The sequence below is a fragment of the Lissotriton helveticus genome, chromosome 2_2 (genome assembly GCF_964261635.1).
Source record: "Lissotriton helveticus chromosome 2_2, aLisHel1.1, whole genome shotgun sequence".
NCBI lineage: Eukaryota > Metazoa > Chordata > Amphibia > Caudata > Salamandridae > Lissotriton > Lissotriton helveticus.
Genome location: NC_136060.1, coordinates 254,186,991 through 254,214,190, shown reverse-complemented (window position 1 = coordinate 254,214,190; position 27,200 = coordinate 254,186,991). Strand labels below are relative to the sequence as shown.

Below are 27,200 nucleotides of genomic sequence, written 5' to 3'. Positions count from 1 at the left end.
TCTCAGGAGATGAGGTCGTGGTTTCTGAAAGCACATTGTACTAAAACGCTGCTTGTGCCTGCTAATCAGTGGCAGCTCCTACGCTAAGGCGGAGGAGCATCACCCCACTGCTCAAAAGGAAAAATAAAATAATAACGTATTGTTTTATTGTTATTATCATTTTTTTTCCTATTGCAGTCAGTGGCTTGCGGACGGCGCTGGTCAGATCAGGGGCAGGAGTGGTTACACTCTGTAAGTGTGTATGACTGCTTGGACAGCACTCTTGGGACGGCCAAACATTCTTGCGCATCTTGCATCTTCCTCATCAGGGAGGAACATGCGAAGGCTCCCTGTCCCAATCCGAGCGCTGAACCACAGCGCTCAGACCAATCACAACGCTCCAGCGTTGTGATTGGCTCAGGGGAGCCCAAGTGCTACCTGCTGCCAGGGGAGACAGGAAGAAGGAAGAGAACGGAGGACATGTGGCGTTTGCAAGTAAGTGTATTTGTCTCCATTTTTTCACCCGTCCCTTTACCCCCGTCGGGTAGCAGTAGCTACTGCTGCTAATCGATGTGTGTGAACAATGTCCCCACCGCAGCAGGCAGGACTCTTACCCTTTGATCCCCAGCTGTGCATACGGCATTTCTAATGACCTGAGAGGCAAGGGAGGGCTCATTTGGCAGGTTCTGTTCAGATGACGATGAGGCTGGCCCACTGTTTACTGTTATAATGCATAGAACAAAGATGAAACTGGGTCACATGCAAGGGTGTATTTTTGATTAAACATACAGTGCCATAAGGGTGCTATCATTACATCACCGTAGTGTACATAGGCAACTCTCTTCATTGCACATCCCAGAGAAAATGGCTATTACACATGGAAGGTATAGCCACATATTAATATTGTATATTCTGAAATGCATTGTTTATGCAAAATACGAGGTGATCAGTATTAGAACAAACTCTGCACCAAATAATGAATGAACACTTTAGTCTGGTACTACACAGGCATAATATCCAAAGATGCAAGATTAGGTCATTGTCCTCCCATGTCCTTCACATCCACTTTTCCCCTCCCATACTCTCCCTCCCTTACTGCCGCCACTCAGCATCATTTATTTTTAACCGAACTCTTTGATTGTCCCCTGCACAGAGTGCTTGCTCTCAGTGGAGTGTCATCTGCAACATTAAGATCCATCTCAATTGTGCTTACTTTTAGCCAAAAGAGTGCACTTATAGAGCCCTGTTTTTTAAAAATAAATAAAAATATGACCTGTTTTTGTCTGCAGCTATAGTTGTAGCTTGTGTTACATCGCCTTCATATTTTTCTGTGAAATTAGGTGTGAATATGAAAAATTATGTTCCAGTGCAAGATGTGAGCGTGCACACTTTATAACAGTATGCATTTCGTTCTTAAAGTGTTGATTTCCATCAGGAACAGAGAGTGTTGAAGAATTCATGTATTAGTTCTTTTACGTCCATAACAATATAGCGATGCATTCTTTTCAGGTGGACTTTGCCCATTTACATCATGTATTGGGTAATTTTAAAGGAAAATTCTACTTACCCAGTATGCATCTGTTCTTGGCATATAGAGCTGTAGAGTCATATGCTTTAGCATAGCTCGCCATCTGGTGTTGGGTCCGGATGTTTGCACGTTGTTTTTGTTCGAATAAGTCTTGTAGTCACGAGGTAGGTGACTCCTCCTTTCGGTGATAGTGCGCATGGGCATCGACTCTATCCCCAGATTGTTTTGTCATAAAGGGTGATGATGGAGTTAGTAAAGTAATAAAAGAGATGTCCATGGAGATTGTATCCAAGTAAGATATCACTGCAACAGGTAAGGTACCCGGGGAGATGGGTGGATGAGTACGACTCTACAGCTCTATATGCCAAGAACAGATCCATACTGGGTAAGTAGCATTTTCCGTTCGAGGCATATGAGCCGTCGATCATATGCTTTAGCCTTGACTATGAAGGAGTTATTTTTAAGCAGTGTCTTAACCTGTAGCTGTTGCAGTGTTTTGAAATAGTGTTCTTAAAACTGTCTGGCCCACACTAGCCTGTTGTTTTGCTAACAAATCCACTCACAATAGTGTTTTGTGAATGTTTGTGGTGTCGACCATGTTGCAGCTTTGCAGATGTCATCTATGGGTATGTTTCCTAAGAATGCCTTAGAAGCCCCTAGTTTGCGTGTAGAATGCGCCCTAGGGGGAATTGTTAGAGTGCGTTTAGCTTTGATGTAGTATATTTGAATGCACTTAACTATCCACCTTACAATGCCTGATTTTGAAGTGGGATTGCCTTTATGTGGTGTAGCAAAAGCCATAAAGAGTTGTTAAGTTTTCCTAAAGGGCTTTGTTCTTTATATGAAGTAAATCAGTGCTCTTTTGAAATCTAATGTGTGAAGGGCACGTTCTGCCACTGAATCTGGTTAAGGGAAGAACACAGGCAACTCAACAGATTGGTTGATATGAAAGGCAGATAAGACTTTAGGTAAGAATTTGGGGTTAGTTGTAAGGACGATTTTGCTTTGGTGTATTTGCAAAAAAGGGTCCTCTATGGTTAGTGCCTGAAGCTCACCCACGCTCCTTAGAGAAAAGATGGCTAAAAGAAAGGCTACTTTCCAGGTAAGAAATTGTATTTCGCATTTGTGCAACGGCTTGAATGCTGGGCCCATGAGTCTTGTAAGGACTATGTTGAAGTTCCACACTAGAGAAGGTGGAAGTCTAGGAGGAATGAGTCTTTTGAGTCCTTCCATAAAACCCTTAATAGCGGGCACTCTAAAAAGACACAAGTGCTGTGTATTTTGCAGATATGCCGCTATTGCAGCGAGATGTAAGAGTATGGATGTGTATGCTAAGTTAGAACGTTGCAGGTGCAATAAATGACTAATGATGTTTTCTATTGAAGCATCTAGTGGATTGAGACGATTGTTGTTACAAAAAACAAGAAATATTTTCCACTTTGCTGCGTAGCATGCTCTTGTGGTCGGGCGTCTAGCCTCTTTGATACCATTCATACAGTCTGGCGGAAGATTAGCCAAACTCTAGGGTTTCAGGTGCCAAATCGCAAGGTTGTGCTGAATGGGATCTGGATGTCTTATCTCTCCATAGTTCTGAGTAAGGAAATTGGGGGAGGGGTGTAATTTTTGGTGGGGAACTACTGATAGTTCCAACAGAGTTGTGAACCACTGTTGTCCGGCCCACGTGGGAGCAACTACGATAATCGTCAGGGAGTATTGTTTGAGTTTCCGAACCACTAATGGAATGAGTGGGAGAGGTGGAAAAGTGTATGCAAATATCCCTGAACAATTCATCCATAGTGCACTGCCTTTGGAAAATGGGTGTTGGTGCCTGGATGCAAAGTTTGGGCATTTTGAGTTTAGGTAGGTGGTGAACAGGTCTATGTCTGGGAAGCCCCACATTTGGAAGAACGGGAGAACTTGAGGGTGAAGTTCCCATTCGTGTATCTGCTGTCGTTGATGACTGAGCAGATCTACAACTTGGTTGTGTACTTCTGGAAGATGTTATGCAAGGAGATATATCTTTTGAAGTATGGCCCATCTCCAGATGCTCTGTGCTAACTGTGACAGCTGTAGAGAGTGCGCCACCCTCCCTGTTTTTGTATGTAGTACATGGCTGTCATGTTGTCTGTGCGAACCAGGACAGCTTTGCCTACTAGATGAAGTTGAAAGGCTTTCAATGCTAGAAAAATTGCTAGCAGTTCTAGCAGTTCTAGATGGTTTATGTGGAGTTGTTTTTTCGCAGAGTCCACATGCCCTGAATGGTATGTGCTCCTCAACCAGTGAGGGATACGTCTTCTGTTATCACTATATGTGGAACGGGATCTAGAAATGGCCGTCCCTTGGAAATGTTTAGTATGTTTGACCACTGCAGAGAGCGTTGAGTATGGCCATCTATCAACACCAGATCGGATAACTGACCTTGAGCCTGGTTCCACTGATGTACTAAGCATTCCTGTAGGTGACACATTTGCAGTCTTACATATGGAACGATTAAGATGCAAGAAGCCATCATTCCAAATAGTTGTATGAACACTCTGGCTGGTAGTAAGTGCTGAGGCTGAAACTGTGAAATTAGAGCTTGCTTGTTGCGAATCCTGACTGGGTTGGGGTACGCTGGAGCTTTGCAAGTGTCTATTGTGGCCCCTAGATAAACTTGCGCGTTGGATGGTTGGAGGTGAGACTTGGTGGGGTTTACGGTGAACCCCAAGTTGTGAAGCAATTGGACTGTCCTTAGAGTGTTTGTTGTGATCTGGCTTTTATCAGCCAGTCGTCCAGGTAAGGGAAGACATGAACGTGCGGTCTTCTTAGATAAGCTGCCACTACTGTAAGGCACTTGGTGAAAACCCAAGGTGCCGTAGTTACTCTGAATGGGAGGACTTTGACTTGGTAATGCTGTCCGTCCACTACAAATCTGAGATATTTTCTGTGAGCAGGGTGAATGGGGAATATGGAAATAGGCGTCCTTTAGGTTTAGAGTGGATAGTAAGTCACTGTGCTGAAGCAGTGGGAGCTCCTGTTGGAGTGTGACCATGTGGAAGTGGTACGACTGTATGTAGAGGTTCAGCTGCCTGAGGTCTAGTATAGGCCTGAGAGAGCCGTCCTATTTGGGAATTAAGAAATACAGGGAGTATACCCCGGTCCCTTGATGTATTAACGGAACAGGTTATAGCGTGTTTTGGTAACAGAACTTCTTATTTTAGGTAAGCGTGATGTTCCGGTGACATTGCATGTGCTCTTGGAGGAATACTTGGTGGAGAGTTTGTAAGCTCCAAGCAGTAACCATGTTGGATAAGTTGTAGTACCCACTTGTCTGAGGTGATTGAATTCCAGACAGGAAAGAATTGGAAGAGACTTCCCCCGACAGGAGTGGGATGATCATGGGGCAGTGGAGGGAAGTCATTGTTTGTGGGGGAAGAGCGTGTGGAATTACCTCTTCCTCCTCCTCTATTATTGTTCCTTCTATAACCTCCTCTAGAATATCCTCTGGGCGGGGGGATTGATTGTTGCCCTTGTAAGAGGAGGAAGCATGGTCAGTGGAGATATTTTTTGAGCCACCCCTGTAAAATGAGCAGTGAAAGGAACCTCTACTGGCCGGCAACTGTAAAGCCCCAATGGACTTTGCGACCTCCGTGTACTTCTTCATCTTTTCCAACATGGTATCAACAGCTGGGCCGAAAAGATGCTCTTGATCAAATGGCTGGTTAAGGATGGAGGTTTGCACCTCTTTCTTAAATCCAGAGATCCTGAGCTAAGCGCGTCTGCGTAATAATACACTTGTGTTGATTGCACGAGATGCTGTGTCTGCTGCGTCCAGTGCACATTTAATGGAGGTGTTAGTAATAAGTTTACCCTATTGTATAAGGTCGATAGCTTTAGATTTGTATTTGTCAGGCAGGCGTTGTATTAGTTTTTCTAGCTCATCATAGTGAGCCTTGTCATATGGGCTAGTAGTGCCTGTGACGCTATTCTTTCGCCTGAGGCACCGATAAGTTTGGACTCCTTGTCAGACAGAGGGGTGTCTCCTACTCTAGGAGTGATAATTCTAGCCCTTATGGGATCCTTAAAGACCTCATCTGTATGTTTTAGCATACCTTTCAGCATTGGCAAGGTATGAGTTGTTATTTGGGAGAAAGAAAGTGTCTCAAAAAGAAAATCCTCTTCTAAAGTTTCTTTGTGAAATACTACCCCATGGTAATGAGCGGCCCTCTTAAGGAGCACAAGATAACCAATGTTGTCATCAGGAGGGGAAGGTCTAGAGGGATACAAATCAGGGTCATTGTCTGTATTTGGGTCAGTGTGGTAATCATCCCAAGCATCAGTGTCCTCATCCTGATCCTTGTCCCCTTCATCCCGTGGTTCAGGTGTAATAGGTCTACTTGGTGAATTGATAGGTGTAATGAACAAGTTAGGATTAGGAGGGGGGAAGGAGGTGGATTGTAAGGAGGAGAAGGGTTAGTGCCCATATTCTTCTTTTTAGGAGGGGCATGGTGGTTGTCTGGCAAGTCAGTTTTTAGTTTCTTTGAAATGGTTGCTTGAATATGTCCTGTTTTAGGATTTATAACCATTTTTTCTGTTTTGGGTCAAAAATTGGCTCATTAGATGGAAGCTCTTTGAGGGAAGTGCCTTTATCTTTCCTTGGAGATTTCAGCACCGAAGATTTCGGCTCCGAGCTTTGGGTGTTGGTAATTTTGTCTCAGTGTGTTTGGGCTTGCCAGAGTCCTTGGTTTTCAAAGATTTCGACTCCGAGTGTTTGTCTTTGGAAGATTTCAATTCCAAATCTTTTGTTTTGGAGGATTCAGGCACGGAGTCTTTGGCTTTGGATGGTTTCGGCTCAGAGTCTTTGGACTTGGGATGTCTCGACTCCGAGTCTTAGGGCTTGGAGGGTTTTCGGCCCAAAGACTTTTGGCATAGCAGGTGGAACCTTCGGTTGAAGCCGAAGGTGTCGGTTCGGCTTTGGAGTGGAACTGGCTCGAGCCAGAGCCCGAAGGTGGGGCATCGAAAACGTGTTGTCGGTGCCGACCTGAACCAAAAGGTGAAGGAGGGACCTGAGCCTTTGTCTTTTGTGGAATGGGCTCTGGGGGATCTGTACTAACGGTACACTGCCCCGCAGTGATGTCTTCCTCTTCCTCCATGTCGGAGTTGGCTTTGGACACAGAGACCTGCTCTTCTCCCTCTGGCTCCGAAGCTGGAGGTTAGATGCCATAATCTTCTCCGAAGATGTCCGGAATGGAGTCGCTCTGGTGCTGCATTTCGTGGCGTCGAGCCGTACGATCACGAAGTGTCTTTTTCGATCAGAAGGATAGACACACGTCGCAGCTTCTTTCATCGTGTTCCAGGGACAAGCACAGGTTACAAACTTCGTGCAAGTCGGTGCATTTAAATTAAGCACAACACCCAGGACATAGTTTAAATGGAGTCCGTTCCATTGACTGCTGACGCGGTCGGCAAGGGTAGGCCCAGCGGCCTGCCTCGAGGATTCCAATGGAAAGTTTTCCGAAATAAGATGATGCATGTCAACTGATGGGTCGCGATCGATAACAATACCGTCAAGGGTAGTGAAACAAGGGTCGTTGGTGAAACATTACCAAGATATCCATGATCTTATTGAGAACAAATCTCCTGATATCTTTTGTTTGACTGAGACCTGGCTACAGGAGGCTGATACGGCTAGTCTTAATCTGGCCTTCCCCTCCGAGTACTCGGTTTACACGCTTAATCGCGCCACTAGAGGTGGAGGAATAGCGCTTGCTGTAAGATCCTGCTACCCTTGTGATTGGAGAGGTCTAAAAATCGCAGGCTGTGAAAGTGCCTTATTTAAGATTTCCATCACCCCCCATTTTTCCTTCTCTGGCATGTTGATTTACCTCCCCCCAGGCAGCGACGTGGCATTCAGGGAGGCCCTTCCAGACGCTATTAGCACGCTGGCTGTAGGGTGTGCCAATTTCTCTATTCTTGGGGATTTGAATCTCCACTTTGACAATCCGACAGCGCCCGACGTGAGTAGCACCTTGGCCGATCTTGAGGCCTTTCAATTGTCTCAACTGATCACTTGTGCCACACATGCAGGGGGACACACTCGGGATCCCTTTTTTACGAATCTTGCAGAAGCAAGGGTCTCAACCCCTTCTCCTTTGGCCTGGACGGATCACTTCTTAGTGACGATCCAGTGCCCATTGTATGAGTGTCCTCTCAAACCCATGATCCGAGTTGTACCCAGACGACACTGGAATAAATTAAAACTTGAGGATTTCCATCGCCTTCTGTCTGAGGACCCGTTGGGCCCGCTAGACACTGTGAAAACGGGCTATGACCGTTTCTGTGAATGGGTCACCCGGGCCCTTGACTCCCTCATTCCGGTGACTTTGAGCAAATGCGGATCAAGGGACCCCAGTCCTTGGTATGATGGATCTCTGCGTGTACTGAAGAGTACGTGTAGACGTGCAGAGAGAGAATGGCGTAAAACTTATGACACCAGCAAAAAAGCCCTGTATCTGGCCACCATTAAATCCTACCATCGCGCTGTCTGTAGAGCTCGTGCGGCATTCTATGCTCTTGAATTCCGCAACAGCATTAATCCATCTAAAACTATTTTTAAGGCTCTCAAAGAGCTGGTGGCAAAAAAGGCCTCTGTGAATGCAATGTGCTCTACTTCACATTGCGAAATCTTGGCGGCCTTTTTTCTTGGGAAAGTCCAAGCCATCTACCGAGCCTTTCCCACGGCTATGTCCCTTGGCGGAGGGCTTTTTAGCCCTCCAGTGCAGGATGTTTTACACTCTCTTCCCTGCCTTCCACCTGAAAGCTTCAAGAAACTGGCTCAGCAAGTTAAGTCTGGATCTCCGGCAGACCCTTTAAGACCGGCTTTGTTTAGAGATCCGGCATCCTTCGATCTTTTGCCGGTCTGTTCCTTGATTAATATCTCGCTTGCATCAGGTGTGGTTCCCGCCAAGTGGAAACAGGCAGTGGTTATGCCCATCTTGAAGAAGCCGTCTCTGGACTCTGGAAAACCTGAGAACTATCGTCCAATATCGCTTCTTCCGTGGCCGGCAAAAGTAGCGGAGGCGCACGTGAACACTGTTCTCTCAGACCATCTTACGCGGGCCAACATCCTGGACGTCACGCAGAACGGCTTCCGTGCTGGGCACAGCACGGAAACGGCCCTCCTCTTCATGGTGGAACACCTGCGCACTGTGCTGGATTCGGGTCAAACGGCGGCGCTTGTTTTGTTAGATCTTAGCGCCGCCTTTGACACCGTCTCGCACAAGGTTCTTTTGCAGTGCCTGGAGGAAGCTGGCGTCGTTGGTCCCGCACTTCAGTGGTTCCGCTCTTTTCTTGCTGATCGATCTTTCTGCGTGGCCGTTCCGCCCCACCAGTCAAAATCTTACCCTCTGGATCTTGGGGTTCCTCAGGGATCTTCGCTGAGCCCCACGTTGTTCAATCTTTACGTGAGGCCGCTGGCTGAGGTCGTCAAGCAGTGGGGTATGACCATGGTGTCATACGCTGACGACACTCAGCTGGCGGTCACACTCAGCGGGGATTCTTGTTCGGATGCCCCAAGATTCCAGAATGGACTTCGGGCGGTTGCCAGCTGGATGAACTCCAACTGTCTCCAGTTGAACGCAAAAAAAACGGAAATCATGATCATCGGCAAGCAAACGGCACTCTGGGGTGATATGTGGTGGCCCTCAGAGCTTGGTGCCACCCCGACTCCGGTTTCGGAGATAAAAAATCTCGGGGTGTGGTTAGATCCGGCCCTTAGCTTTGTCTGCCACACAAAGAGAACTGCTGCATGCTGTTTCAGTATCCTGCGAGGCTTAAGACCTGTGTTAAAAAATGTTGACGCCTCGACCAGGCAACTTGTGGTGCAGGCGACGGTGATCTCTCGGCTTGATTATGCCAGCTCCCTCCTGGTAGGGATAAACCAGGCCGAAATCACTCGCCTTCAACGTGTGCAGAACGCGGCCGCTCGTGCAGTGGTGGGCCTACCCAAGTTCTGTTCCACTGCCAACACTCTGCGCTCTCTCCATTGGCTGCCGATTAAGCAGAGGATCCAATTTAAAGTGCTCTGTCTGTCATACAAGATCCTCAAGGGCTCCCCTGCCCAGATTCTTTTGAATCTCCTGTCTCCCTATGTCCCGGCCCGCTCTCTACGTTCGTCGGACCTCGAACTTGCAGTAGTCCCCAGGTTCAAGCTTAGCCGTGCTGGCGGCCGCTCATTTCGAGTATGTGCGGCGGCTCTGTGGAATTCCCTTCCTTCAAAGATTCGTGCCCATGATGATCTTTTTTCGTTTCGTAGGGCCGTCAAGACTTTCCTATTTCTCTAAAGCGCTGTACTTTTAGTTTCCCACTTTTTAGCTGTGTTATGTTGTTACCTTGTCTGGCGCCAGGACACTCCTTCGCTGGAGCAGCTGTGCGCGTAATAAATGTACATAACATAACATAACATAACATAGTGGATTGCGCCTCGAAGGAGTCCTAAAATGGTACAGAACGGAAGTGCAGCAACACAAATCCGAACCAGATGGCGGGAAAAAAACAATCTGGGGATGGAGTTGTTGCCCATGCGCACTATCACCAAAAGGAGAAGTCACCTACCTCGTGACTACAAGACTTCTTCGAACAAAAACAAAGGGCAAACAACTGAACCCAACACCAGATGGCGATCTATGCTAAAGCATATGATCTACAGCTCATATGCCTCGAACAGTATTATTTATAGGCATTTGTGTGCCATAAAAGGCAGCACTCCACTACATAATACTCCACAACACAAAATTCCATTCCACATAATTACACTCCAAAATACACAATCCCACGCCACATAATTCCAGTACATTCAATACCACATAATTGCTATCCACATAATTCCACAGCACACCATGCCACATAATACCACTACACAAATCCACTCCACACAATTCCACCCCACACAATTACACACCTAATCCAATGTAACCCACATAATTACACTACACACACCATGCATACACTCCATAATGCATAAGTAAAAAACATTGCCATTTACAATGCCAATAGCTCCAAATCCAACAAATGAGATACTGATTGCATTACCAATGCTTATTTAGTCTGGTGTGATAATCAGAGCACTTAAAGATGAATAAGCAGAAAGCAGGAGGAGTAATTAAAATAAAATGTACTAAACATCTGGTCATAGTTGTCTGACCCACAAATCAAGGTAAGAATTAACAGGAGACATTCAATTTGAGAAGGGATAGTACCAAAACGGGAAGGCAGGAAGGGTATATCCTTTGAGGTAAGTAGTGGTATTTAAAAAACAGGGAGGTACTTTATTTGGTGGTTGAGTTTGAGAGGTGTAAAGGGTCTTCAGGTCTTTACAAGAGACAACAAGGCTGGTGATATATGGATGTTAATCTGGAAAGCGCAATGGGGGGGGTGTTGGAATTCTGTGTGGGGGTTCACTATGTTGTGATGCTGCAGATCATAGCATAGACAAAGAAGGGACATACATTGGTATATCAAAAAATAGCATGATGCAAAAGCTTTTAAGGGCATGGATTTGGCTGACAAGTACAACAGATATGAGGGTAAGGTGAGGATGATGACAGATGTCAGAAGATCGAACACTTATGCACAAAAGTACAAGCATATCTGGGCAAGGTTCATTAGGCGCTTTTGTAACAGATATATCATATGACACATAAACACAAGAAACTAATCATAGAGTAGAGGAAGCAGACTTACTGCACACAGACTCGAGATGGATGCCAATCTGGCTGGCCCAGGGATCCCACTGCAGGTGCAGAAAGGGGTCTGATTTAGGGTAACGCTATGGGTCTGACTCACAAAAAAGTAGTAAATCAGCACCAGTAGCTTGAAAAAGTTTGCACAGGGAGAATAGAGTCTCCTGTGAGAATGCACACTTTTGTCCTCCTGGTCCTCTCTATGGAAAAAATATTTTCCCCCGGTGCGGAAGGCCTTTACCCTTGGCTCCCAGCAACTGTATGGGTGATCCGTTTCCCTACAATCTTGGAAGGAGAGTTACTCCAGCCATTTATGACTCTTTCGAGGGTGGAAAGAAGATGGAATGAGTTTGTTAATGTCGACATAGGCCTACGTACGACTTCTTGAGTGGGATTTACGAATGCAGTGTTGTGTTGTTTCCACTGATCAGCAGGAACTGCACGTTAGAGGATAACAAACTTAGGATGGTGCCAGACTGATTTCATGCACCCCGTGGGATATGTTGTCCCTTGCACCATCTAGCTCACAGTGCCACCATTAGCCTCCGTAACCTGGAGAGGGAGCAAACAGTTCTGGCAACCACTGAACATGACAACTCTGTTCCCTCAGGAAACGTGGTGATGGACTTAGAACTTTTTGCTCCGCCACTAGTGCTCTTTTTTGCTCAGAGAAATACAAAGAATACACGAAAGGGCGTTTTCAATATTTATTGAACCATAGTAATTCTTGCATAAAAAATAAGAGCTGTGATGATTAATAGACAGAAGCAGAGAAAAGTTATAATAAGTCTCAACATAGTGAATAAAATGGAGTCCCATCTAGACCCCCGCCCCTCCTCACCACCTTACCTAGGGCCCCTCCTGGAAAGACTCATAGTAAAAAAGAGCTTTCCACAAACTGCATGCTTATTAACTGCAGATCTGCCTCTATGCATCCAACTGAACTAGCAGGACATAGACATTGCGTTCATTACGGAGACTTGGCTCAATGATGAACCGGGTTTTACCATCATTAACAAAGACAGAAAAGATCAACGAGGGGGGAGGTGTAGCTTTCATTCATAAGGACAACATCGCCATCATGGAAATGGATTCTTGTAAGTGCAGCTCCTTTGAATGCCTTACTGTCGAAGACGAAGGATAATGGATCATTACTCTGCCAACTCCTCTGCCCCCCACCAGGCAACACCACTGGATTCGGGAAACATTTGGCCGACCTGATTGCCCTCTGCGCACTAAGGGACACTAACAACCTAATTCTTGGCGACCTAAACCTACGCAAGAATGAAACAAACAACCCGTTAATTCAAACGCTATCCAACCTTCTCCGTGACAACAACTTATCACAACACTGCTCAGAGGCAACACACTTTAAAGGAGCAACCTTGGATGCCTTTATTGCTCAACAAGACTCAATTACGATCAACCACATACTCCCGGTGGGACTGGTCGGACCATCACTTGATCTTATCCCACATTAACCAAAAAATGCTTTCTTAGCCACCCGCGCAAGACCTCCCCCTCCCCCCCCCCAAATGGGCTAGAAACCTTACCCTGAGTCCCATGGCCGCCATAGAAGAAAGGATACGCTCGCTCCTTCCCAGTGACAACGACCACATCACCACAACCAAACTCACCTCACTCTACAACTCAAATTTGGAGCCCATGCTTGACCAACTAGCCCCCCTGAAGCTAAAAAAAAGCAGTGCCATTCCGTCCAGATCATGGTTCAACAACGACATCAACTCCGAAAGGAGAGAACTAAGAGCCACAGAAAGACGCGGGAGGAATAATCCTACAATCACCCTCCGAGAACAACTCAAAACAGCTTGCAGGAAGTATAACAACCACATCAAGAACAAAAAAAACTCGTTCTTCTGTTCCGTGCTGGATACTGCAAAAATAGGCCCAAAGAGCTATACAACATCATCAGGCAACAAACCTCTAAGTCCGCTACTTTTTCAATACAGGCGTCCAAAGAACTTTGCAACAACTTTGCCAACTTCTTCAACGACAAGATCACTAAGATTGAACTCTCACCAGACAACAACATCACGCCCTCACAAAGAACAGCTCGTCGGATGTAGATGACTTCGCCCCTTTCCCTCTACCATACCCTGGCTAATCTTCCGCCCCATGCAGAAAACCGAGATAAGCAATCTCATCTCCACCACCAAACCCTCATCTCTTATCCTAGACCCCATCCCACCCCAACTGACTAAAAAGCTGAAGCTCTCCCTTGCACAGCTCTGGTGCACAATCATAAAGTTGGGCAAGTCACGCCTCTCTTGAAAAAACCCAGCCTTGACACAGAGATCTAAATAACTTCAGACCGGTCTCCAACCACCCTCTTCTGTCCAAAACCCTTGGACCATATCAAACTCCTCGACTCCCATCAGTGTGGCTTCAGAAAAGGCTGCGGCACGGAAACCGCGATCCTTAACATCATCGACGACATCCACAATTCACTCGACTCAGACCAATGCTGCCTCCTCATTCTCCGTAACCTATCGGCAGCATTCGACATGGTAGACCACAAACTTCTCATTAGGACTCTCCAAGAAAGAGCCGGTCTTGGCGAGGTGGTCCTCCTATGGTTCTCCTCTTTCCTACACAACCGCACCCAAAAAATCGAAATCAAAAACTTTACATCAGACCTGCATCCAGTCAATAAGGGAGTTCCCCAGGGCTCAGTGCTCTCCCCGCAACTCGTCTCGAACAAAGAGGAGAACCCACAAACTTCTGAATGGCTACAAGCTATTGATGCGCTCAACGGCAACCTTACCATGGCCGGCTCTGTCAAATCTCTAGGCATCACGCTAGACCCGAAACTCGACATGTCCATACACATCAAGAACTCAGCTAAGCGCGCATTCCTTAACCTTAAAATTACTGAACAAGATATAAAAATTTCATCCCGTCCAATGATCTCAAACAGGCCACTCAAGCATTGGTATTATCAAGACTGGACTACCGGAATGCAGTCCTCTCAGGAATAGCAAAATCACATCTTGCTCCACTCAAAACAACGCTCAACGCGGCAGCCAGAATGGTCACCGGAACCAAAAAATTCAACCACATCTCTCCTGCACTCAGAGACCTCAAGTGGCTCCCAGTGGAAATGAGGGCTAGTATCTGAACAGCCTGTCTCACTCACAAAGCCTTGCACACGGGCAAACCCGAATATTTGGCGGCTAAACTCAAAAAAGCCGGTCAGGCCAGAAACCTCAGAAGCTCGAACTCTCTTCTACTAATCCCGCTGAAAACTCGAAAACAAAAAACTGTGGCTCGATCCTTCGCCGGGAGTGCGCCAAAATCTGGAACTCCATTCCCCCTCACATCAGAACTATCCCCTCCTTTGTAAAATTCAAGCGTCAACTCAAAACCTTGTTCCTCGACCGCTCCCTAGGGAAGATAGGAGCAGCCAGAGCCCGAAAACAGGCCCCATGTCAGCAAGACCTCGAAGCAGCACTCTCCGCCACCTATTATTGTTTTATGTGATTATCTGCATTGTATCTTAAGTAAAGCGCTCCTATACCCCCCGGGTCAGGCCAGCGCTATATAAACTTCTTAAATAATAAAAAAATAAATAAAAATCTTGTTGAGACAGCTTATATATGCATACCGATAAAGTATTATAACAATCTAGTGTACTCCTACGGTGCTAACCCTAACCTACATGTCTAGGGTGTGAGTGTATGATTTGCCAAGAAAACCCCCTTTTGGATGATCTAACTCCTTTACCTGGTGGGTATGAGTGTAGGACCCGGTTGTGGTCTCGAACTGGACATCCCTCACAGAGAAGTCAGGCAATTGCTAGTCGAAACCTTTTTTTTTATATACTTATTTTCCAGTTATTAAAATATCATACACACATAACAGGTCATCAAATATACTGCATGAATTTACAAATATCCAAATACATATCACAGACATTTCAGCATTGGTAACATTATATTGCATAATCCATAGTACAGAGATCATAATGAAAAGAAGGCAGAGATGTTCCCAGTTTTTTCTGCAATCTCTTATAATGGTTCATAAAATGGTGTGGTCATACACGGGAGATAAATTCACAATGAGTGAGTGTTATCTGAAGTGTCTACTGTAAGGAGATAGTTCCTCAGTGGTTGGCAAATATCACTGGGTCTGGATGTGGGTGGTTGCAGAGTCGCATAGAGATCACTGTTTGTGTCACTGTACATCAGGCTTTTGATCCACGCATCCATGGTGGGTGGGTGTTTACTTTCCCAGTGCATGGCAATCTGTCTTTTGGCAAGAAGGAGGGCAATAGCTACAAATCAGCGTGATGATGTAGGTACATCCCGGATATAGCCCATAAGGGCCAATAAGGAGTGTTCAATAGTAAATTGCATCATATGGGCGAGTATAGTGAAAATTTCCCACCAGTATGATGCAATCTTGCTGCAGGTCCAGGTCATGTGGGCAAATTCTGCCAAGAGGGTGTGACATTTGGGACACTCAGACGATCATGTTTGGCCAATGTGAGTTCGTTTGGAAGGGACAACACACAAGATGACGGACGGAATGTTGCACAATGGCAAAACATTCACCCCCAGTCACAGATCTGGGTTTAATCCATCATTATTTTGCTCACCAAGCCACCCCAGTTCAGACATGGCCATATGCAAATAAGTCTTGACCCTGTGCCTCATGGGAACAGTCCAGCCCGAACTGCCAAGCCATGTCTTCTCTGGACCGGAATCAAGCATCCTAGGACCGGTTTCTGGCTATCAGCCGTCTTCAGCCAGGATAGCTTGACTCCAGTGGCTTAGTGAGCCCAGATCACTGTACTGGGGTGAAAGTATGACAATGTTCTGCATTCTGTCCATCACCTGTTGTTTTTGCATTTGTCACCCAGAGTGGGACGGGTATGCTCAGACGTGAGTCCCGTGGTCTCCATGCCACTGGAATCAAGCTATCCAGGCTGAAAACCCGAAACCGGTCCTTGGATGCTTGTTTCCAGTCCAGGGAGGACCTGGATTGGCAGTTCGGGCTGGACTGTTCCCATGGGGCACAGGGTCAAGACTGATTCGCATATGGCTGGGTTCAAACTGGAATGGCATGGTGAGCAAAAATCGATTAATTTAGGCCCAGATCACTGTACTGGGGTGAACGTATGACAATGTTCTGCATTCTGTCCATCACCTGTTGTTTTTGCATTAGTTTGGCAGAGATAACACAGACTCGCTGTAGAAAAGTATAATGTAACTTTTTGGGACAATGATTAAAGGACACCAAACGGTCTGTACACAGCTTGCATACCGTTTTTGGTCGGGCAAAGAGTATCCTAGATCCTGCTCCCAGGCATCCCGCAACCCAGAGTCCTGAGGAGGAAGCAGTGCCAAACTAATGCAGTATAACTTGAAAATTAAATGATCCCCATCAGTGTCTGAGATAACCAATTTCAAAGGTGGGAATTCATCCGGCTATAATGGGTAAGTCGGAATCTGAGCCCTGAGTGCACCTTGAGGCCGCTGCAAGATAAAGTGATCCATATGGAAGGCAGTGTGGAAGTGTGAATCCTCCGTGTGTGTGAGAATACATGACCATTAGGAAAAGGATCACCAACCATACTCAAGCAGCATCTTGAAAGGGTGCGTTGGACCAGCGTTTCTTGTGTAATCGGCAAACAAGGGTTAGCAGCAAGGGGAATAGCAGTGGAGTACAATAAATTCCCTCCCGTCATCCCAATCAGTATTTTACAGGCCAAAGAAGTTGTGGATACTGTTTGGTTATCATGTGGATCTCGCTGTAGTCTATTCGGCAACAAAGCTGCCAATGGCGTTGGGGCAGCTAAATCTATCTCCGTCCTAGCATATGGAAATCACACATCTGGATGATACCACTGGCAGGCAAAGCTGCACCGAGTTACCAAGTAATAGAGAAGTAGATTGGGAATTCCGAAGCCAACCTGTTCATACGGGAGGATCTTGGTATCCCACTCAATGCACGGCTGCTTGCCCTCTCCACCCCCCAGATAAGTTGTGTTAAAATAGTGCGACCTACTGCAAAAAATTCATTGGTCAATGGGATAGGGCTATTGTGAAAGAGATAAAGAACTTGGAGAAGCACTACAAATTTAATAATAGCTTTGCGGCCCACCATTGAAAGGGGGAGTCGAAGCCATTGCTCAACCCTGATGGTCAACCTATCCACAGCTCAGCCGTAGTTTAGGCATATGATTTGTCCCTTATCCCTGTGGATATGTATCCCCAAGTAACTGGCAGACGTGTCACACATTGAACAGTCATCATTTATTTGTTTCGGCGTTTCTGTCAGAGGGAACAGGACAGATTTACCCCGATTAATATGCAGTCCTGATAAAGCCCTGTGTCATTTTATCATGAAGAATTGGCGTGCTATGCCAAAGCTTCAGCATGCAGGGAACTCTCGAAGTCAGCAGAAGTGTCTCCTCTAATTATGTTAGGAAATCAAAGGCTATATATGGAAAAGGGCATACTTGCCTTGGGCCGAGATTGTGATCAGGCTACATTGTTTGTATTCTACAGATAGCTGGGTCGCCATATGAATGTAATAATAAACACATTTGCATCACGCATGTGAGGGTCTTGTACCGAATGCCAAGGCAGTGTGATAGAGTTCTCATGAACTGTTCGGTGTCTGCAAGGTAAGTGCTTTCAAGAGACTAGTCCAAGTGTCATGAATGCAAATGTGTGGCAAAGAGAAGGCAACTTTAGGAAAGGATCGTGTACATGTAAGAATGTAAGTATGGCACTAATTCCTACTGGACCTAAGTTGGGCACATGACAACAGATTTCTCCAAACTCAAGGCAGAAATGTCTGCATTCATAAGTGCATATATGCTGCAAGTAAACCCTCTGGTTATCCCTGGCAGGCATAACATAGTTAATTTTTGTTGTAAACTTGCATTCACAAGCAAATTTATATTTGTAATTATAGCACTATTGTCTGATTGCTAGTCAGCTGCTTGGTGCTACGTTGCTGTGGCTTATGAAATTTCAGGAATATGATAGATTTACTCCGACAAAATCATTCTGAATCGCAAACTCTCTCCCCTAATCTCCCCAAGATTGAGCATGTCTTACTGGTTAAGTTATACCTAGGCTTAGAGTAACACACAACTACTCACAGAAAAGGTTTTGTGAGTCTGGCCCAGATATCCAGGTGTAACTTACATCTACGGTGGGAATAAGTCACAGATACTCATGGAAAAAAATGTGTAATTCAGACTCAGATAGAATGGCTGAAAAAGATAGACCAAAACGGTGAAAGAGATTCATATAGAAAAGGAATGAACAGCACCTTTAGAGAAAAAGTTTTAAAGAGACTGAATGAAAGAGAATACAGGATATCCACATAGGTTGCACAGGAAAAAGGGTGAATAACAACAAGCAAGCACAATTCATACCCGGATGAAACTGGTTAAGGCCCCATGAAGAGGAAGGGCAAATGAGGTAAACATGGTAAAAAATGGATTAGACAGATAAGGAGATAGCGAGAGATGAAAACAAGCATTTCCAATGCAATAGATCTCGCATTTACGCGAGTTTGAGCTATTGGCATTGTAAATGACAATGCCTTTTATTTAGGTTTTGGTTTTTAAAACATAAATAAACAACAGTGAGATTTACAATGTCAGTATTTAAAACTCGCTTAATTGCAAGAACTTTTGTACTGGAAATGCTTGCTTTAACTGCGGTTTAGTTCACATAGCATGTGTTTTCTCATAATAATGATGTACAGGGTACGGTCTGATGTCACGGAATTAACAGGGGTGATAGTTTCACTTTTGCGGCATGTATCACAGTCACATGTCACATTTTTTCACATGACAGTTTACATTATGTTAATCTAATTTATCCGTAACCAGTGTAGATTGAAGAATGCCTGTGAAAAGGTCAAATACATTTTACCCAAAAGATTGGGTCAAATTAATACAGCTCCACTATGTGCATAACACTTACTTAAAACCCATGAATGTATCGGGGCAATCCTTCAGCTTGTTGGCGATGTGGCATTACAAGTGCAGATATCCCACATAGGAAGGGAGTTTAAGGGTGGCTGAGACCGAATGGTAGTATATACATACACACTAAAGATGACTACCTAACAATGTATATTAAGGATTTTCCCCACTAGAAAAGCACATAAGATGAAGATCTGGATGAAAACATTGGGTATAATATTAGCTAAAGGAAGTATTTGGTGGCTCTGAAATATGAACGATGGGAAAAAACATTGAACGCGATATAGCTGATGAACAAACACCAGGAGAAACTAAAAATAGACTAACAGAGTGGACAGAGAAACCCACAAAATTGACAACACCCTCCCCCAAATGGTAGACCATGATGACTCAATTAACGTAAAGCAATCATTACCAACATTATTGAATTGTATAGAGATGTGTACAAGGTCAACACAAGCAGTAAAACGCATACTACTGATTCTGTATAGGTGACCGTGGATTAAAAAGAAAAGTCTCTCCCGGGAATCCGCCAACGGTTACTCATTTGTCCTAAAGTAAGCTGTATGTGTAAGATGCCCCCAGCAAATATAATGGAAAAAACGTACCACTACCACGAGGTTTAATCACAAAAACATCTATTGCAATGCCTTCATACTGCAACAAGGTCGCCATTCCATTATGCCATCTCGGCAGGTTTATGCACCGTGTGCATTTAAAGCTTCCGTAGTACGTAGGGCAAGTACCACCTGCTCCTTACAACAGTACAAAAAGTATGAGCTCCAGCGCAGATCTCCAGCACAGCGCATTGTGCGCTCTGGAAATGTATATAAAAAGAAAACATATTCAACTCCTCCCCTCGCCCACACTCCTTTCTGCTTCCTCTCTCCTGTACGCCCATTGGCCCCTCCCTGCCCGGCAGTGTGCTTTCTTTGTCCCCTCCCCCTTTCAAGGCATCTCCCCAGAGGGGGCTTGAACAAGCAGCTTAGTCTCCCAAAGCCAAAATACTGCAACATAGATTCCAAGCAAGGGCTGAGCCTTAGGGGTCAGTCAAGGTCAGCTCAGCTACATGAACTGCTGCCCCCACCTCAGCCCCCTCCTCAGCCCATTCATCGACGCTCCAAACCAGTAATGCACAGGGTTAGAATCAAAGGACAACTTTTTAAACTCAACAAGTGTGAAAAGCGTGTCTCTTTTCCAACCCTCTGGGTCTTCAAGCTCTTTGAAACAGATTAAAGGTGGCATAAGCACTAAACATGCGGTTACTATAACATGCCTATGGTCCATTTGCGAATTTGCCGGATTTCTGCATGCACCCAAAACAGTTTCATTTCTGGAGATATGTAGGACTAGAATGTTTTGCGAGAAACCAGGTTAGAAAATGGTCAATATAACAAGCATTTGCAATGCAATAGGACTCACATTTATGCTATTGCATTGCAAACAGGAGTGCGGGCGGGCAGGGGGGCAAGAAGGCACGGACTGCGGGGGGAGGGAGAAGGCACGGGCAATAAGAGAACCTCATTAAAGAAAATAGTGCTCACAATCTAAAGAACACATACCGTGCAACACTCGAAGTAAAGGGGCCAGTAGCCATGGCCGTCATAAGGAAGGACTAACAAGCCTATAAATCAATCGGAAAGCAGCATTTAGGAAGGACAAAGACACAAGCCAATAAAAAAGATGGGCAGGGCTTCTGTCACGTAGTGAACTACCAGATATCAACTCCAGAGCAGCTTGCTGGCTCAGGGCCCAAACTAAAAAGGGTAACATTGAAACTGAGCAAAATAAAGTTTTCGATAAGTATGCACATGTGGCTCCACTTTGTTGATGGTGAAATGCAACCCAATTCTTAGAATGATTCTTAACTTAATAGCTTTTCTAATCATGATTAAAAAACTTACAAAGAATGTAAAGTAAAATGTTTCTGTAAACACAAACTTCTCTTTTCCATGGAAACACTGATCTGGATGTAGAATGAAACATAAAAAAGCTTTCCCATATTACTTACCACACAGGCCACTTTTCGAATTCCATTAACCGAAACATACTGTGCTTTCATATTTTCCAGGACTCTCCACTGATTCCCCAGAAAAACTGTGTTCGTAGGAATATCATCTGTGTGTTCATCTACCCTACATAAATGTATTCAATGAAACAAATTAAGCTGAGCCTCTGCATAGCCTAAAAATGCTAAGTCAAGATCGCACGACAATAGAATGATTATAAGAATAAACATTGCAGAGTGATTTTAAAACCAGTTACTTAAGTACAGTCTGTAAGAACAATCTGCCTGCTAGTAGTGAAGAATCAAAACATGGAAGAGTAAGGTAATTACAATGGCAGTAAAAATCTGCAGTAATCAAGGTCTGGCGGCTGTGGAGTATATTATAGAAGGTTAACTGAGTCATAGTTCCAAGTAAGCAAGATGATGGTAAAGCCCCACTTAGCCCATAACCAACTGGCATTCTATTCCACCAACACTCTACATCCACGATCACCTCACACTCTGGCTGAGCAGCAGGGTCATGGAACTCTGGGGAGGTTGCATAGCAACGGAAGTAAGTCACAACAAAATCCTTCACCTTTAGTTATAAAATTAGCCTGTTTCAAGTGTGAGGTGCTCTTTTGAGTTTGGGAGAAACTATTGCACCCTGATTTAAGGCACTTAGATCCCTGATGATATCTCTGGCATGGGTCGGGAAGCAGCCCAGAATTTGTTGGGAGATGCTCACCTACCACATGAACAGTGCGGACTGGGTGCTGTAGACTTTGAGCTATTTTACAATTACACACAGGAGCAATTTGCCCATTTCTGGCTGCAGTCTGCGCAATATATGACACATGGCAGTGGAACGAGACACAGCAAATCCATATACACTACATTCGATAGTGGACCGGGCCCCCCAAGTTAACCGTACAGAAATAAATAGGGTGAACTGCGCGGTGTGGTCCTGGGATAGGATTAGTCAGTGCCTGAAGCACCAGATACTGTCCTCTCCGGTTCGATCCTCACCCACGAGCCATTTGTACAACTCACGGAAAAGAAGCAGGCACTTCATATAATCCAAGACAACAAGGCTGGAAACATTTTCCAGAAGGATTAGCTACTTACCTGTAATCCTAGTTCTGTTCCAGGGGTATCCTCGTCAAAGTCATAAGCACATAAACATTCCCACCCATGTGCGGGACCCCGGAAACACAATCATATAACTAACTAACTAACTAACTAACACACTAACTAACTAACACACTAATTAACTAACACACTAACTAACTAACTAACTAACACACTAACTAACTCACACACACACACACACACACACACACACACAAACACCCCCCCTTCCATACCCTAGAGCTGCCTAATGCTGTACGGACTTCCCTGTATATCTTAAGCAATACATTAAAAACCAGGGATAAAACAACAGCAAAGCATGTTTGGAACGGTTTTAATGCTTAGCACAATCCCATAGATAGGGCTGAAAGCATTGACAGCTCACAGGCTGCATTGCAGAAAACATTTCCCAAAAAGGCTTAAAAGCTAACTCATAGCAACATAGCAATAAACTGGCACCGTGTCTTTAAGGCAGCCATGACCCCCAGCTTCCCATCATGCCTCAGGAGTGACAGTTAGGTCCGTTCTTCTTTGCGGAGACTCAAAAGCCATGGCACAAAGAGCTGACAATTCCTTAAAAAGACAAGGTTCCATTGCCCGGGGAGGCGGAATGGTTGCTTATGACTTTGATGAGGATTACCCCTGAAAGAGAACTAGGATTACAGGCAAATAACTAATCCTTCTCTTCCAGAGGATCCTCATAAATAATCATAAGCACATGAATAGAATAGCGAGCCTCACCTCTTCCACCTGCGGGCAAAGGAAAAAAAAGGCCCTTAATAATCAAGCTCAGATAGCTAAACTTGGAAAAACACAGATATCTCATTATCTGAATAGATTCCTCAAGAAGGCTTGGCCTACTGGAGTATCCGCCCTGGAATCGGATCCAACAAAATAATGTCTTGTGAAAGTGTGCACCGATCTCCAGGTTGCAGCCTTACAGATCTTTGTTATTGAAACATCAAGTAAGAAGGCTATTGTAGCCGCTTTCCCCCTAGTGGAGTGTGCTTTAGGTGACAACAATAGGGGTTTATTTGACAACTGGTAGGCCAATTTTATACAGGACACTATCCATCTTGAAATGAACCTTTTGGAAGCTGGGAAGCCTGTCCTCAAGGTACCATCATTTAAAAACAATTGATCTGATCTGCTTATGGTCTTTGTTCCCTTCAAATAGAACTTGAGCATTCTCTTACGGTCTAATGAGTGAAGGGACCTTTCTGCAGGAGTGGCAGGATTGGGAAAAAAGGAAAGAAGAGAGATTGACTGATTAACATGAAAATCAGATACAACTTTTGGCAAAAATTCAGGGTGAATCCTTAACACTACCCTGTTGTAGTGAAAAACAGTATATGGTTCTTTGGAACATAGCGCTTGGATCTCATTTACTCTGCGCGCTGATGTTATTGCCACTAGGAAAGCGGTCTTTCATGTCAAGTGCTGCAACGTGGCCTTATGAATGGGTTCAAAAGGAGGACCCATTAATTTAGAAAGGACTAGATTCAACTCCCAAGGAGGAGAAGGAGGCAAAACAGGGGGATAGACCTTCTTCAACCCCTGTAGGAAATCCTTAACCACCTGCAGTTGAAAAAAGGAAGGCTGGTTGGGAGACTTTCTGTAGGCAGTAAGGGCCGCCAAGTGCACTCTGATTGATGGATACTTCAAACCTGCTTTGGCTACATCAAGGAGGTAAGGAAGAATTACCTTTTCCTGCAGGATTAAAATGATTACCTGTACACCACAAGTAGAATCTCTTCCACTTAAAAGAGTACAATGCCCTTGTGGAAGGTCTCCTTGCCGTTTTCTGAATGTGCATACAGTCCTGCGGTAAATTCAAGTGTCTATAATGCAGGACCTCAGGAGCCATGCTGCCAAGTTCAATGAGGGAAGGCTGGGATGGGGAATCTTCCTGTCCATCTTGGTCAACAGGTCCGGTCTGTAAGGTAGCCTCTTGCGGGGGAGTACCGACAACTGCAACAGGTCCGGGTACCACCACTGACGCGGCCAATCCGAAGCTATCAAGATCATCGTCATGCTAGATTGCATGAGCTTGACACCACCTTCGGGATCAGAGGCAGAACGCAAATATTCTGGACCAATCCATCAAAAGCGCATTCCCCTCGTCCCAGGACAGTGGAACCTGGGTGCGAAGGCGTGGCATTTTTTGTTTTGGTCGTCTGCAAACAAATCTATGGAAGGTTGACCCCATTGATGGAAAATATCCGCCACCACCTCGTTGTTTAGCACCCAGTCTGGCTGATCTTCGAAGTGCTGACTGAGTGCGTCTGCTCGCACGTTTTGCTCCCCTGGTAGATGCACTGCCGTGATGGAGAGGACTCCGGCCAGTGCCAAATCGTTTGAGCTTTCAGGGAGAGCGGGCAAGAACACGTACCACCCTGTTTGTTGAGGTAATACATGGTGACCGTGTTGTCTGTTTGGATCAGAATCGAGTTGGCCTTGATTGAGGGCTGAAAAGCTTTCAGAGCTAGGTGGACTGCTCGCAGCTCTAACATGTTTATATGATAGGACTGTTCTTTGATGGACCACCGGCCCTGCATCTGCAGGCAATCCATGTGTGCTCCCCATCCTTGAAGAGATGCGTCCGTTATCAAGGATTGCGCCAGAACTGGTTGATGGAAGGAGACTCCCACCAACACCAAGACGTTCTTCGGTCGAGTTCACCATAGAATGGACGACCTCGCTGTTTGAGAGAGCACAATACGGTCTTCCCAGTGACCCGATGCTTGGTTCCACTTGTCCTCTAGGTCCTGCTGCAAAGGCCTCATTCTCAGTCTGGCGTTGGGAATGAGAAATATTCAAGAGGCCACTGATCCTAGCAGAGATGCCACTTGCCGGACCGTTGGGTGATCTGTCTGAAGAAGAGTCTTGCACTTCTGTTGCATCGAAGCAAGTCTCTCCTCCGAAGGAAACAGTCTTCCTATGTTTGAATACAGAGTGGAGTCCAAATAATGGATTGTCTGGGTAGGCCGGTGAACTAATTTTTCCATGATCACATGAAGACCCAGCCTGCGGAGAAGCATCGGGCAAACTTGAAAATCATTCCTTACATTCCCAGGAGATAGCCCTTTCAGGAGCCAATCATCTAAGTAAGGGTAAACAAACAAACCTCTTCTGTGCAGAGCAGCCGCCACCACTGCCATGCAGTTGGTAAAGCCTTGTGGGGCAGATTTCAGCCCGAAGGGCAAGACCTTGAATTGATAATGGTTGCTGCCGACTACGAATCGTAGGTATTTGCAATGACGTGGCACGATAGGTATGTGGAAGTACGCATTTTGGAGGTCCATCAAACACATCCAATCTCCTGCTTGCAGATGTGGACATATTTGATGAAGCGCCAACCTGCAAAACATTTCCTTCAAGAAGAGCTTGTTCAGCAGTCGAAGGTCCTGGATAGGTCTGAATTTGTGCTCCTGATCTCGTTTTGGCACAAGAGAATACCTGGAATAAACTCCCTTCCCTTGCTGAGCGGGAGGAACCTCTACTATGACCTTTTTTCGTAGAAGGGTTATCACCTCCTACCGAAGTAGCTTTAGTTGGTGAGGATGAGATCTTTTCGGAGGAATGTCCTTTGGAGGCACACGAAAACATAGTGCATATCCATTGCGCAGTATACTGAGCACCCAACGATCTTTTATTATGTTGCACCACTCTTTCAGATGATGTGATACACCTCCTCCCACTGGAGTGGGCAACGGCGCCAGAGGAAGCTCCTGCCGATTGCTTCCCTGCTGATCTGGCCGTGTTAGAGGGTTGCTGCTGGTGACCTCCTCTACCTCTGTTCGACTTACAGCCTTGGAACTGTGATTTGCCTTGGTTTTTGCTTTGGGACCATTGAGGGGTTTGAACCCTCTGTTGCTAGCCCTTGCGCTGGTTGGGTCTGTATCTCCATTTGAATTCCCTCTTCTTTTCTAATCCCACCGCCTTGAGAGTGTCTAGTTCAGCTTGCATCTTAGCCATCTCCTCATCGGTGTGAGCGACGAACAGGGAGGAGCCAGACAAAGGAAGGTTAAGAATCCTCTGTTGTGCATCTGGTTTAAGAGCTGTCAGTCTTAACCAGGCCGACCTCCTAGCGCAAATCCCATGCGCATATGAATGTGCCGACAGAGTAGCACCATCCGCTGCCGTGCAATCATCTGGTTGGCCACAAGGGATCCCTCTGTGATGACCTCCTCGAAATCCTTCTAATCTTCTTTAGGAAGCTTTTCCTTGAAACGTTCAAAGGAGTCCCATAAAGCTCTGTCATAGCGGCCTAATAAAGCTGCTGTGCTAGATACTTTTAGCGATAATGCTGCAGACTCGCAAACCTTCCGTCCCCAAGAGTCCTCGGACCTAGTATCTTTGTCCAGAGGGACTGACGAAGACGCCGCAACTGCGTGCGTTTTTCTTGCCGCTGCGATGATCACAGAGTCCGCAGGCGGATCTGATTTAAAGAATACAGGGTCTGTTCCAGCCGGCTTGTACTTCTTCTGAATTCTTGCCGGTGCAGCCTTAACTGTGGGCGGAGTTAGGAAAATGTCCATTTCTGGTTCCAGAAGACCAGGAACCAGAGGGAGCAACGGTCGAGACACAGATTTTTGATGTAACGTCTCAAAAATCACCGTTGTTGCAACCTGAGGAAATGACATCTCAATGTTCAGTTTTTCAGCTCCTCTCTGAAGCACATCATGGTATGTATTTATGTCATCTATCAGAGATACTCTTCATAGAGGACTATCCGATAGAGTGGGTGAATAGTCCCTTTTAGAGGAGCGAGTGGAGGAGGAAGACCATGTAGGAGACCTCCTTTTGTGACGGGAACTGGACGGTCTGCGCTCGTGATCTGCCAGCACGGTCCCTACGTCTAGCAGAAGATGATCTATCCAC

At 45.5% G+C, this 27,200-nt stretch overlaps 1 protein-coding gene across 1 annotated transcript in view; it reads right to left on the bottom strand.

Annotated features, from left to right (window-relative positions):
- Positions 1–27,200, bottom strand: part of ANAPC4 (anaphase promoting complex subunit 4) — a 355,563-nt gene that overhangs the window by 7,800 nt on the left and 320,563 nt on the right. Inside the window, exon 27 of the mRNA XM_078678375.1 lies at positions 21,210–21,333. Within this exon, the coding sequence (XP_078534501.1) occupies positions 21,210–21,333 (124 nt within the window). The remainder of the gene's footprint in view (positions 1–21,209; positions 21,334–27,200) is intronic.